Source organism: Lactuca sativa, chromosome 1, assembly GCF_002870075.4.
Source record: "Lactuca sativa cultivar Salinas chromosome 1, Lsat_Salinas_v11, whole genome shotgun sequence".
NCBI lineage: Eukaryota > Viridiplantae > Streptophyta > Magnoliopsida > Asterales > Asteraceae > Lactuca > Lactuca sativa.
This window is the reverse complement of record NC_056623.2, coordinates 56,967,979-56,982,775: the sequence shown is the minus strand read 5'-3', so window position 1 is coordinate 56,982,775 and position 14,797 is coordinate 56,967,979. Positions and strand designations below refer to the sequence as shown.

General features: G+C 33.9%; 2 protein-coding genes across 2 annotated transcripts; one reads left to right on the top strand and one right to left on the bottom strand.

Moving 5' to 3' along the window:
* Window positions 1-2,947: 2,947 nt before the first annotated feature.
* LOC111891313 (uncharacterized) lies at window positions 2,948-3,748 on the bottom strand. Its single transcript, XM_023887373.2, has one exon. It carries the CDS (start codon window positions 3,746-3,748, stop codon window positions 2,948-2,950), a length of 801 nt encoding a protein of 266 aa, XP_023743141.2.
* Window positions 3,749-13,733: 9,985 nt separating this feature from the next.
* Window positions 13,734-14,567, top strand: LOC128127312 (uncharacterized). The gene has a single exon (XM_052765772.1). The coding sequence runs from the start codon at window positions 13,734-13,736 to the stop codon at window positions 14,565-14,567; it is 834 nt and encodes a 277-aa protein (XP_052621732.1).
* The last annotated feature ends 230 nt before the right edge of the window (window positions 14,568-14,797 follow it).

Here is a 14,797-nt window from a genome sequence, read left to right as displayed (position 1 = left end):
CCCTCTTCATAATTCGAATTGTGAGAACATGACACATAAAATATTATTACAAAAGATTGGTAAAGTATCATATCTTTATGTAAGACATTATGCATCGTGTTCCATATGCTTCGGGTATAGGATCGATTGCAAATGCTATAGTATTTTATCATTCTAAAATTTTCCAAATGTCTAGCGCATTAAGAGGGAAAAAGGACTAGAATTGGTTTTGACTAAAATAATTAAACAACTATCAAAGGACAATCCAAAGTTCGCTGAGGATTGGTCGCTTGTGAGTAGTTGGAAGTATGGTATTGGATGGAGCATATCGACATTATTATGAATAGATAAGATTCTACTAAGAATGAGTTGTCATATGGCAAATGTGGAAATGTTTCCATATTGGGAGTTGGATATTGAGAGTCTATGTCTAGATTAGAAACTTTTATGCAGGAAGGATGTTCAAATGAATGTATTTTGAATGTGAGACTTCACGTCTATGGAATTGTCTTGTAACAATTTCCGATAGAGTACTTCATAATTTCATTAGCCAAGTCTTGTTGACTTTTGTGCTATGACTTTACGGAAGGATCGTTGCATAAGATGTTAGAATCTAACATATTCTAATAGTAGCAAAGAACCTTGCGTTCTTACACTAATGATAAGGATTGGGAATTGTGAAATGAGCATCATTGAAAAGGTTTTTCAATTGATCTATTTCACAAAGTAAGGCCCATAGGAAACATAGTGTGCATGCTTTATGCATGGGATAGTTGTTGTTGTAATTCAAGTAATGAGTTGATTATTCGAAACATTAAATGATAAATAATGAGTAATCAATATGGTGGATAAATAGAAGTGTTTTATTTACTCTCACAATTTTGAGGCCATATAGGATTAAGTATTATTGTTATGTTTCAATTTGCATGTTTTGACTTCCAAATAACTAGGTTATTCAAACATCCATAGTCGGTCATACGTTGGGAGTAGGTATGAAGGAAGACTGTCATGAATATGTCTGTGGATTGTCTGAAGTGTTTAGACATGACACAAGTTTGCTACAGAGTTCATGAGTGCTTTAATAAGATTAGAGTATTGGATTAAACCCACGCTCACTTGGATCACTTCATGGTTTTATCACGAGTGATTAGTGAGACGATAATATTGTATATTCTTGAAACCGAGACGTGTGAGTTGTTATTTGTTGATCGGTTGCACATTGATAATAAGTAAACGCACCAGTAACTTGGTGTTATAAAACTTATTGTTGTGTGTGATTCGATTAGTAAATACAAGCGAGCATTTGAGTCGAAGTTTATCCATTCCTTTTATCCAAAGTAGGATAAAAGCGATATTTTTGGGCCTCTCGATGATTTAGTGATGATACCTAAGCGCTTGGCCAAGCCGAGATTAAGTTGATGTGTTCAATTGTAGTCTGTTATCAATCATCATAAATCGGAAGTCGGGAAACAGTATAGAGAGAATGATTAAAATTCATGTCTTATGTCTATACGATATCTTGAGAATGGAGGAATATATAATCCCTTATCTAGAGGACACGCTATCTGATAAGATCAGAGTTGACAACGGCTTTTGAAAGCTACGATTGCTGATCAGGTTCTGAAGTCATATGGAAAATAGTTATTAGACTTATCAAAGTAGGAGACTGTTGGATTAGTGTCTAAGTCCATAACTATTTTGGTATGTACTTGACCCGATTATGAGCATGGTCCTTTTGGGTTGCCTTCACCATAGCAATATGTAGGATGATTTAAGGAGAGAAAGGTTTAAATATGATTTATTAATATATTATGAGAATAATATATTAAAGGAGAAATCATATTGTTTAATTAATATTAGTCAAGAATTAATTAAGAATTAATTTTGTGGCTAAAAGAGATTAATTAAATATAGGGGACTGGACTGCAATTATTGGATAATTGAGTTATTGGGCTAGGGAATGCTAAAGGAATAAGGGGTGAACGAAATTATGATGGAAGCCCATCATATTTTCGTCCATGGCCTTATCCAGAAGGTTCCATGGGCTGCTTAGAGTTTAAGCTGTCCATTAGGGTTTTGACTGAAACCCTAGCAGCCCACACAAGTATATAAAGGACCCCTTAGGCTCCAAAAACGTGTACACCTGATTCTCTAGGGTTTCTAGTCGTTTTTGGGCAGCCTCTCTTCTTTTCCTCTTCATCCAAGTTGCATAAGGTGTTTGTGACTCCATTAGTGGTGCAGCACTTGAGGCACTAAGCTTTTGAAGCCAATCCAAGCAAGGAATTGATTGTTATTGCTATATAACAATTAAAGGTAATTCTATAAACCATAATTCAGTTTATAATATGTTAGATCTAATTTTATTAGTCTTGGATTCAAAGCATGTACAATAGAGAAACCTAAATCTAAGCATTAGGGTTTGTATGAGCACATAGGATTGTTCTTATGCCTAAAACCTAACAGTATGCTAGATAGGGTAATACCTTGGAATATTAGTATTTGCATGTATATTAGAGAAAACATAGATCGAAGGTATTTAGGGTTACATGTACAGCATATGAGTGTTAGAATGCTCAAAACCCGACAACTATATGGTACAAATTATTGGTGTGTTAAACAGTAGTTTATATATTTTTCATTTATTTATTTATCGCCGTGGTTACTTTTTCACATCTAGTCGAATTGAAACTCATGAGCTATAGACAAGTTATACATCCTTTTCCTGTTTACCACACTAGTAATGAGCTAATTCTAGGTAGATTTCGAACATATACATACTAGTCAAACAATAGTTATACGAAAGATTCATTAGACTTGAAGAAGCTGGTTGAATCCTAGCTGAAGCATTGTGTATCTGACTTTTTGGTAATGCATGCCACTTATCAATGTACCCGATCGACTCCATGTCTAAGTTGGGAAGTTGGCGTGCTTTGAGAAATTTCAAGATCTTTTTGGATCTACCAAGAAGCTACCCCGCTGTTCGGATGCTATCTTCCCTTTTCTCTATTGCATCATCATAACACCTCATGGTTATGACACGTGGCAATTTGGTAAAGCAAGCACATAGCAGATCTGTGATTATGGTTGCTATCCACTCAAAAAGTTCCTCATCTGTTGGCCAATTTTCTTGCTCATTGCAGTGAAGCAGTATGGTTTGGCTGATTATGTACATGGAGCTTGCAGGAGTGAACTTACAAGGTGAGTGATCTAGACTTACATTTTTCCTTGTCTTGAACTGTATCACAGTTTTTGCTGCTTCTTCACCCAACCACTGAAGAATCTCTTTTGAAGTTTTTCCATTTCGAGTCTTCTTTTGAAGATCAATTTGTAGCCACTTGCAGTATACTTCAACGTCTGTCCATACGTGTCTAGCTGCTTCTCTTGCCTTTACCAATTCTTCGTTTGCATTGAGGATTTCTTCGATATTTCTTACAAATTGAAGACCTTCTTTCATACTTGAAAGTAACCCCTTGACATGGCAGTTTGCAATATTAGGAAGCGCAAGAACAATGGCTGTTAATGTTAGTGCGACTAGGCTCCAATAATTCTGGGTTTCTTCTGGATGTAAAGGTGGAACTCCATCATTTTCGAACTCTACTACTCCATTGAATCTAGTAGATTTATCGAGAAGCTTCATAAGATTTCTTGGCTCTTTCTTTTCAGACTCTTGAAGAAGTCGAGTTATAGAGTTGAGCGCATTTTGTAATATTCTCTTTGAAAGCTTCGCATTCGGTTTGATTTGAAGGACGTAACCAGTATATTCTTCCATATCATGGAGAGGTTAAAGTGATTGGTGGCAGTCAAACATCTGGAAATTGGTGCTATAATACCAACTATAACCCCAATTGATTGCAAGGTACTAATCACAGTTATTGACCACTTATAATCTGATTCCTCATTCTGAATATATGATCTACCATAAGGCAAAAAATAAACAGAATAGAAAATAATGAGTGAGCATATAACCCCAAAAGCAGAAGACACAGGTGAACAAGCAATCACAAATTGGGGGTTACCAGTTTCTGCCATCATCCAATACTTTTTAACATGTCGTATGAGTCCCTTGCTGGAGAAGTTTATCTCTTGATGGTTAGAAGCCAAACTATGCAAATCCTTGTACCGTTGTTGTAAAACTCTTCTAGATGCTGAAACTGTCAAGGATACCGAAATTGGCAATGGAATTAAAAGAATCAATAAAGGCACTGTTATCAGGCTTACCAACACCAACCAATAACTAATATCCTGGATCCATATATTTACATTAATGGTGAGTATGAGGATACTCAAGGCTACAATATTCAACAAAAGTTCCTTGTCATTCATAAGCCCTAAAGATGGGAGAAAGTTGGCTAACATGGTGACTAATAAAATAATTCTTACATACTTTTCTTTAATGTCTCCATAATGAGATAGGGTGGTGCTTAGATCCACTGGTAGCTTCATTGATATTGCTATCAGTGTAATGGAAACAAAATTAATGGTAACAAATCTGCATGGAAACCAGAGCTTCCATTGTTGAAATCCTCGGAAGACATCGACTGCCATTGCTAGAGTGCAAACCAGAGATGTTGCACAAATATTCAGTCCCACCCATGGCATGGCTTCTTCTGGAGATGTCCATGCCATCTTGCTAGACCAGAGAAAATGAAGAGTTAACTTGATCTAACAATACAAGAGCTAACTGATGCTTCATATATATATATATATATATATATATATATATATATATATATATATATATATATATATATAGAGAGAGAGAGAGAGAGAGAGAGATAGAGAGAGAGAGAGAGAGAGAGAGAGAGAAAGAGAGAGAGAGAGAGAGAAATCTCCGGAAAAGTCCTAAAATTTTAGTCTAATTTATGAAAAAGTCCCAAACTAAATTTTATTTACAGAAAAGCACAAGATACCAGCTAAAACTTCGAAAAAACCCCTTTCGGCCGGTTTCGCAGATTTTGCCGGTATTCTGTCCTTTTTCGTTACTGTGCTTAAATTTTTAGGACTTCTCCAAAAATTACATAATAACCAAACTCTCTACGTTGTTCCTATGCATTGTTGTGGGTATGATGGTAAGATGAACTTAGTTACCATTCCTCTAATGTTGGTCTTCCTCTTATGTTGTTTAACCTAGCTACCAGCCAATATTCATATCTTACATGTTAACAACCATCGGCTAACACACATCTATAAAATGTGAAAAGTGAAACGTGAATGATATTTTATATGGAAACAAGTGAAGGGTTATTATCTATTTAAATTGTCATTCAAAGTTTACTTTTCACTCTCAATAGATGTGTGTAATTTTATGGTTGTTACCGGGTAATGTTTGGAGGTTAGGTGGTAGTTAGGTTAAAGAACATAATGAAAAATCTATATGTTCGTGTAATGATATTTTCTGATAACACGTGATCATATAACATCATGCCTAATTGCAAGTAGACACTTATTGATTGTGTATTAATAAATATTATCAACTATTGTATTGGTCACGCCTAACATAGTACTTCTCACTATGACACCCACAACGATACATAGGAAGAACATAGAGACTTTGAAGTGGTCAACAAACAATAGAGAAGTACATAGTCGACCATTCTATTCTTAGAAATTAGCAACAAATGTATTTCCTTTGTTTATAATAAAAAAATTATGTTTATAAATGATTTGTTAATAATAATATCCATTAATTCCATAGTAATTTTCAAAAAAGTCCAAATATTTTGGTTATCGGGTAATTTTCAGAAGAGTCATAATATTTTGAGCAAACTAACGAAAAAGGACAGAATACCGGCTAAATCTACGAAACCGGCCAAAAAGGGTTTTTTCTAAGTTTTAGCCGGTATTTTGTGCTTTTCTGTAAACAAAAAATAGTTTGGGTCTTTTTCATAAATTAAACTAAAATTTTAGGATTTTTCTGGAGATTTTCCTATATATATATATATATATATATATATATATATATATATATATATATATATATATATATATATATATATATATATATATATATATATATATATATATATATATATATATATATATATATCAAGGTTGTAAAAATCGCTTGACGGTAACTCGACGGTCGACTGGTGTTAAGGGATTAATCGGTCTTGGCGGGGATTAATCGATGATTAATCGGAGACCATAGATAATTAATAAAATATTAAAATTAATTAAATATTAATATATCTTTATAAAAACAAGTACTTCACAATTAGAAAATAAGAAAAATTGTAATTGGGAAATTTGGAAATACGAAAATATGAACATTTTGGTACAATATTTGAAATTTTGGAGTAAAAAAAGAAAGTTGGTTTTTTGAATTATTTAAAAAAATCTTGATTTTTTTTTCACTTTTTTGATTTTTTTTGACTTTTTTCGATTTTTTTGACTTTGGTTGACCGATTAATCCCGCCAAGGCCGATTAATCCCGCCAAACCCGATTAATCCTAAATTTCCGATTAATGCCCTAGTTCTTGACGGTTGGAAAACGCCAAACGATTAATCCACGATTAATCGCCGATTAATCCCGATTTCTGCAACCATGATATATATATATATATATATATATATATATATATATATATATATATATATATATATATATATATATATATATATATAGGGTTATGATTAAATGTGAATGGTATATATTGTGTGATTATATGACAAGTTTTGAACCATTAGATTTAGATGTGTATATGGCTAAGATTATATGGTGTACTATAGTTACAATGGAACACAACACACATAAACATTTTTTTTAATAAAAAATCAAAAATAATTATTATAAAGACATAATTTATAGTTTGATTAATTCTCAATAAGGAATGTGTTAAATGAATTTCTATAACCAATCGCAACCACATTGAATTTTTGTAAAAAGAGAAGTTTAATATTATCCATGCATTTTTTAAGAATACAACATAATATATTCTGTGTATTTAAATTCTTTAAGAATAACTTCATCATTTAGCATGATTAAATTTATTAATACCATCAATTGGAGTATATTCTTTTAGAATGAGTGCTACCTTTGTTCTTGTATTTCATTTTTGTTTATTATTGTTTGTGTATTCTTTAAGAATATGATATAATACAACATATATTATCGAAAATAATAGTTTGAATAAAAAAATCATTCTTATTGCAATATTGACATATTCTCTCAACAATCATTTAAAAAGTAATACAAATGAGGATGCAATTCTTCTTAAAATGTGTCTTCTATATTATAGATAAAAAAATTGACAAATACATTTATGTGATAATGAAGTATATCTCATTTGAGAATGTACAGGGCAACCAATAACAAAAATATTTTCTCCAAACAATCCTATAATCTAAATCATTCTCGAAGAATACATGAGAATGACAATCTATGAAAATGAGATTCTTAAAGAATGATTTCAATGAAATCCAACTCTTCCTATTGCCTTTATATATTTGTTGTCGTCCTCTTTTTTTCCAAGTGTTACTGATCATCCCCTTTACATCAAAAAAAAAAAAAATGCAGTCATCACTTTAGAGAAGACCTAAGAAATCGATAGAAGATGACCAGAGACAGTTAAATCAAAATATGAAACAAAAAAAATGGATTCAACAAAAAAAATTAAGAATGCATTAAAAAATAATTAACATTCGACACCATCACATACTAGGTTTTAATATTTTACAAATTTCATACCTTTTATGATTATGTTCTTCACAAATCATATACTGGCAAAAAAAAGGGGGGAGAAAAATACCTAGATTAAATTACAACAACAAAGAGACGGAAAAAATAATTTCAACATCCAAACAAATTTAGTAAAGAAGATGTTCATCCATGTGATTTTTATGTGAGGAGAATCAATGAAAAAGAAAAAGAGGTTATCCAATAAGAATCCACACACGTGAAGCAAATAATGAGACTCCATTTGCATGACTTGCTCATATAGTAGTTGAATTTGTTTGGAAACAATACTAACCTTGCTTAATCATAATTTCAGAACAAGGAATGAACTTCATTCAAATTCTGTACGTGTGCAATGGCTGTTGAAAGATATTGGTGGCGATGGAGGATGATGACGCTGAATAGGGTTGTGGTAGGTTTCTTTCCATAAATATAAGCTTTTAATTAGGATAATTTAATTAAGTAATTAATGGAATTATAATTACAGTATATAAATTGATTAATTTTCTTCTAAATAGTGATCAGTCCAAAATTGATCATACAATCACACAATATTTATAATTCATATATGAACCTAATTCTCTCTCTCTCTCTCTCTCTCTCTCTATATATATATATATATATATATATATATATATATATATATATATATATATATATATATATATATATATATATATATATATATATATATATATATATATATATATATGACTTCAATAAAGATTTTTATTTGATCAAGGAGAATATGGACCAAACAAAGATATTTTCAGGAATCTGTGGTTAAGAATTCTATTTCCATTTTATCATGTTTGTGTAATTTTTGTCCACGTTTGCTTCTCGATGGCTTGGCAGTGATTGATGTATCTAGCATATGTATCTAAGGCTTGACTCAAAGTAATTAAACGCATCATGTTGCTATAGCTTGGCCCAAAAATAAACGCATTAATTTCGAATGGATGAAATTTTCTTGTTAAGAAAATGATCCAATTAATTTATGGATAGTAATAAGAATAATAACAAAACCTTGGTCCATTGCGCATCATTTGAAACAGCGAGTTTTAGAATATATCTATTCTTTTATCTCATTAAGCTATAACGATATAGACTTTATTATGAAGTTATCCCTGTTTATTTTTCTTTAGTAAATTACATTTTTGGTACCTGATTTTAGCTGTTTTTTCCGGTTTTGGTCCCAAAAGTAATTGGGTTGCAATTTTGGTCCTTATTTTGATGGTTCATAACGATTTTGGAATTGGTCCCGGGTGGTTAAGGTTAACAGCCACCCATAATTTGTCTTCTTATTATTATTTTGTCTTTTATTATTGTTATAGACTAAATATCATGGTTTGTCCTTGTGGTTTAAAAAATTTCATTCAAACGGCCCTTATGAAAGTTTTCCATGCACGAATGGTCCTTAACTTTGGATTTTAGAACATGACCTGTCCGACTAACTTTATTAACAAATTCTGTTAGATATCTGTGAAATGAAGAAAATACCATTTATTTTAATTCTTTATATGTGTGAAATGCTGAAAATAAAATTTATTTTAATTTATTATAGTATTTTATAGCCCCACCTACCCTCTTGGCCTCTTTCACCCGCTCTTGAAATCATCCGGTCAACTTTCATCACACCTCCGTGGAACCAACTCCTCCGGCAACAAATCTGTACAGACAAATATACCCAGCTAAACTTCGTGATTCCCAACAATATTCTACATTACTACTGCTCAAATGACTGACATTTTAACGAGAGTCGGACAAAAGACGAGAATAATCATTTTCTTATAGAAACCCAAAAACTGTTTGAATTCAAGGATGATATTTTGCGTTTTAATTTGGTATACAAACCCAAAAACTCTTTGAGGTATACAAAGGCTTTTTGAACTCAAAATTTGTGACACATTGAATGTAAGATCTTGTTGATGAAATTTCTTGATTTTTTAAAAATTTCCATCTCTACATAGTGATCTCAAGTAAATCACTATACACTCCAAACAACAATTGGGTTTGACTTCTATTGACCATATTATTAAGGAGAGTAAGGTAGCATGACAACGATGGGGACAAATTTAGTCTCCTCATTACATCGTACATGTGAATACTCTTTTCTAATTCATCTATGTTAACATGCCATTCGATTAAAGCATCAACCATTTCATGATTATCCGATAAAATTCCTTCTTTATCCAAGGCCAAAAGCAAGGACTCAACATCCTTGAACTACCCGTCCTGACACGCACCAACAACCCCTAAACCTCCTACTTTGGTTGCTAACAGAACTGATGCAGGGGCATCCACGACATTTTCAGCTAGTACTAAAGCAGCCCATTTCATGTTTCCATCTCATCTTGGGTTTGAATCAGAATTTTGTTTTGGGTTCAAAACAGATAAATGGAGAAGTATAAATTTCTAGCAGCCTAATGGAGTTGAAAAGTCTTCCTAATCAGCCAATTAATGTTTTTAATGCTTCCTTAATTGTCTTTTAATTGATTGCAACTCTTGGTCTTTCATTAGTCCTTTCATTTTCCTAGAGTTATGCTCCTTTTAATTTCCAATCTTATAGAAAGAGATCTAAGTTGTAGCAGAAAAATGCATCTTTGAATAATGAACTTACAATAGCTTGTGAAGCTGATTTTGAGTGTTCATTGATAGGTTATTTTATTTACTTCTTCTTATAGTTTATTTTACAATTTTTAGATGTTTTTATTATTAATGCTTTGTATATTCTTTATTTTCTTTATTATGGATCGTACCGGGTGCTTTTTATTTTGCATAAGGTATTTTGCAGGTTTTCGGTGTTCATTGCTGTTGTGGGTTGATTGGAGTCGGACTCAGTGGGCTCTCGAGGCATTGTTGGGCTTGGTGGATCCATAAAAGAAGATTTGGGCTTAAAAATCTAAAGACTTGGATGGAGTGGGCTTGTGAAGATGGATCTTGGACTTTTATTTTGGGTTTGGAGCATCCACATTTGAAGCTAAATGATGACTTTTATTTTGGGTTTGGAGCATCACATGGATATGGAGGGGACCAAATGAATCTTTGGTAGTGGAAGGGTGGAGTGGAGAAATGAAGAGCCAATAGCATTACAACAACACTTGCGCGGGTGGAATTTCCGCCGCACCGGTAGCCGTGCAACTGCCCAGTTTGGGCATTTTGGTCATTTGGCACACCATAAACTTGGGGGATCAGATCCATCGGCTAGACTCTTGATTTTTCACCATTGGAGACTTGGAGGAGGCTATTTTGAAGCTGAAGACTCATTTCTTTTCATCTTTCCAAGATATTGGTAGTTTCTTTTTACAATTAGACTTTGGTGATTGTTATTTTGTTGCCATGAGTGGCTAATTTCTCTATATTGGTTAACTTTGGTTAAAACCTTTGAATGTTTGTGGGTTTTTGAAGGATTCATGCTAGATTATCAATTATCTTATGTTTATGGTTCTAGATCATATTTCTTATGCTTGTTTAATGCTTTGATCATGAGCTTGACACTTGAATGAGCTATTGTTAGTGTATTTCTTTGGTTTTGCATTGAATCATTGAATTAACTTAGAACAAGGGCTTTATGATGGTAAAAATCATCTCTAGTTTATGAATCATAGCTCCTTTATGGATGTGTAAGCATTGACATCCTCTAGGAATTGGGGATTCCTTCTTTCTTAAGGCTAATTAACTTCTTGGGTTCAATTGCTTCAGTTAAACCCTTGATCTTGATTAAGAAGGTGTGTTGTGGGCTTCCCCAACCTCCATACTACCTATGAGGAATCTTGGCATATCATGCTTCATGATTGCTATAACCAATTTGGGATGAATGATAAGCTTCATGTTGAATCCTAATGATAAACACATAAATGTTCATTGTGTTGAATTGCCTTAGTTAACCAACTCTATCCAATATTTGAGCATCTCACTATCTTGCTTAATTGCAAGTTTTTAGTTATTCAAGTCTTTTAGGTTTCAAGTAATCAAACACCCTCCTTTTAGTTTAATTGTAGTTAGTTAGTTTATTTACAATAGTTCTTTTAGATTGCATTGGTGATTGAATACAACCATTTCCTCGAGGATCGATACCCCTTTTTACCATTATATTATGTTTTATTTGCAAACAAAAGGGTGTAATTTGCTTGGTGGACTTGACATCCCATCAAGTTTTGGCGCCGTTGCCGGGGAAATTGGTTATTGTTATTTCATTGTTTATGCCTAGGTCTTCAAGAACCGGTGAGCTACTTTACAATCTAGAAATTGAAAAAGAAGCAAAAAGGTTGAAGAAGTTAGCAAAACATGCAAAGCAACAACAACTTGCTCAAGCTTCTTCATCATCTCCACTAATAAACATAGAAGATCAAGTTCATACTTCAAGTGATACCGACACCGAGGTGAATTCTCCACTTGTTGGTCAATCCTTTGAAGACATTCCTTTTGAAAACTACATAGCCATGAATCACAATCTACCTCAAAATCCCAACCCAAACCCAAATAATCCAGATGCTAATACCCCACCCCATCAACCAAGACAACAACCACAAGAACCTCTCATTAATATGCTACCTTGGAATCAAGCCACTCCTCAAAACCAACCCAATTGTCAACTACCACCACAACCACAAAATCAACACTTCCACCAAAACAACCAACCTCAAAACAATGCTTTTCAAGTTCAACAAGTACATTCCTAAATCAACCAAATTAACAACACCCTCCAATGGACCAAAACCCAATGTACCCACAACAACAACCTCTCTACAACCAATATCCTAACTACCAACCTTATCCACCACCAATCTACAATCCCTAACAATACCCATATCCAACTTACCAACAACATCCCAATTACTTGTAACAATATCCCAACAACCCCAATCCACTCAATCGCCCTCAAGAGTTGACACTTAGACAAATGATGGAAACGGATGTTACTCATACACCTCTTGCTATTGTTTATCCCGCAAACCACCGAGGAATTGAATTGAAGTCAAGTTTCATACATCAACTTACCAAGTTCTATGGATTGGATAGAGAAGATCCTCAAAAGCATTTGAAGTCATTTCATATGATATGTGTTAGCATGTTTGCCCGAAAATGTGACATTGGATGATTTCAAGCTAACCGCCTTCCCGCTCACCTTGGAAGATAAAGCTAGAGAGTGGTTATTCAACTTACCACCGGGATTTATTCACACATGGAAAGAATTACTCAAAGCCTTCAATAGCAAGTTCTATCCCACATCCCGGATATCAAGCCAAAGAAGTGACATTTTGGGGATTCGTCAAGGGGAGAATGAGACATTTCATGATTTTTGGGAGCGATTCAAAAACTTATGTACAAGTTGTCCTCAACACAACATACCCGAACAACTACTTCTTCAACAATTTTATGAGGGTATGAATAAAAAAGATCGAAGGATGATTGATGCTTTAAGTGGTGGTGACATCTTCAACAAGACACCTCATGAAATCCGATCACTTTTTGGCACCATTTCTCAAAATCAAAGGAACTTTGGGACTCGAAATGAAATGAAGAGAAGTTCTCCACAAGTTGTTGGTGAAGTTAGTAACACTCTACACTTGGAATCAAAGATCTTGGATTTGACTAATGTGCTGAGTCAAATGGTGGTGGGAAGTGGTCAACAATTGATGGTATGCGGCATTTGTGCAACGACGGTGCATTATACGGATAAGTGTCACTCACTTAGTAATGAACCAGAAGATGTGAATGAAATGGGAGGATGTCACGGTCAACCAAGACCAATGGGATTTCAAAACAATTTCAACCCAAATTGGAGGAATAACCCAAACAACCCATACCCACCAAAGCAAAATCCTCCAAACATTTTGATGAGCCTCAACATCCACAATACACCTCTAAAAAAACTCCATATCCACATACTTCTTTTAACCCTCTAAATTACCAAAAACCTTTACAACAAGGCCAATCAAGTGGTAACCATCAAATGAGCATTCAAGAACTCGTTACTTCTCTTGCTCAAAGCCAAAGCTAATTTCAACAAGAGAGCAAGAACACTTTCTCCAACATTCAAGCACAAATTGGAGACTTGGCCACTGCTCTCAACAAGATGGAACAAAGGCGAAAACTTCCATCTCAAACCGAGAGGAACCACAATGTGAGAGAAATAACCTTGAGAAGTGGGAAAACACTTGGAGAAAGAAACCCTAAAAGAATTTCAAGAGAAGAAGAAGATGAAGTCATTATTGTTGAGCCTACAAAGGTTGTAGTTCCTCCAAAGGAACCGGTTGTTCCAAACATTGGTCAACCCGAATCTTCCAACAAGACCATAAAGCCATTGGTCATACCACCACCTTTCCCTTCCCGGTTAGCCTTTTCCAAGAAGATAGAGGAAGAAAATGAATTATTTGAAACTTTTCGCAAGGTCCAAATCAACATTCCACTATTGAATGCTATTAAGCAAATTCCAAGTTATCCAAAATTCCTCAAGGATTTATGCACCAAGAAGAGAAAATTCAAGGCAAATGAAAATATTCAAGTTAATGCAAATGTGTCTGCGGTTATCCAAAAGAAGTTACCTCCCAAATGCAATGATCTAGGAATATTTGATATCCCTTGTACCATTGGTGATTTGCATGTCGAAAGGGCCATGTTAGATCTTGGAGACTCGATCAATGTGATGCCATATTCGGTTTTTCAATCTCTCAATGTTGGACCTTTGGAAGAAACTGGAGTAATCATTCAATTAGCAGACAAGTCAAGTGTGTCTCCAAGAGGAGTGTTTGAGGATGTGTTAATACAAGTTAATCAACTTGTTTTTACCGTGGATTTTTATGTCATTGATCTTGAGGAGAAGACTCCTTCCAAATCATCTATGATCCTCCTTGGAAGACCTTTCATGCATACCGCTCACACAATCGTTGATGTCCATAAGGAAAGATAACTATGGAGTTTGATGGAGAAACCATTCACTTCAACATCTTTGTAGCAACATTTCTCCATTGTATCGGGTTGATGTGATTGAGCCAATAAACGAGATAAGCCCTAATGTATGCACAAACAAGATACTCATGGAAGATGATTGTAAGCCTAAGAGGGAAGCTCAAAGAAGATTGAATCATCTAATGATGGAAGTTCTCAAGAAGAAGATAATTAAAAGGTTCAAAAGGTGCA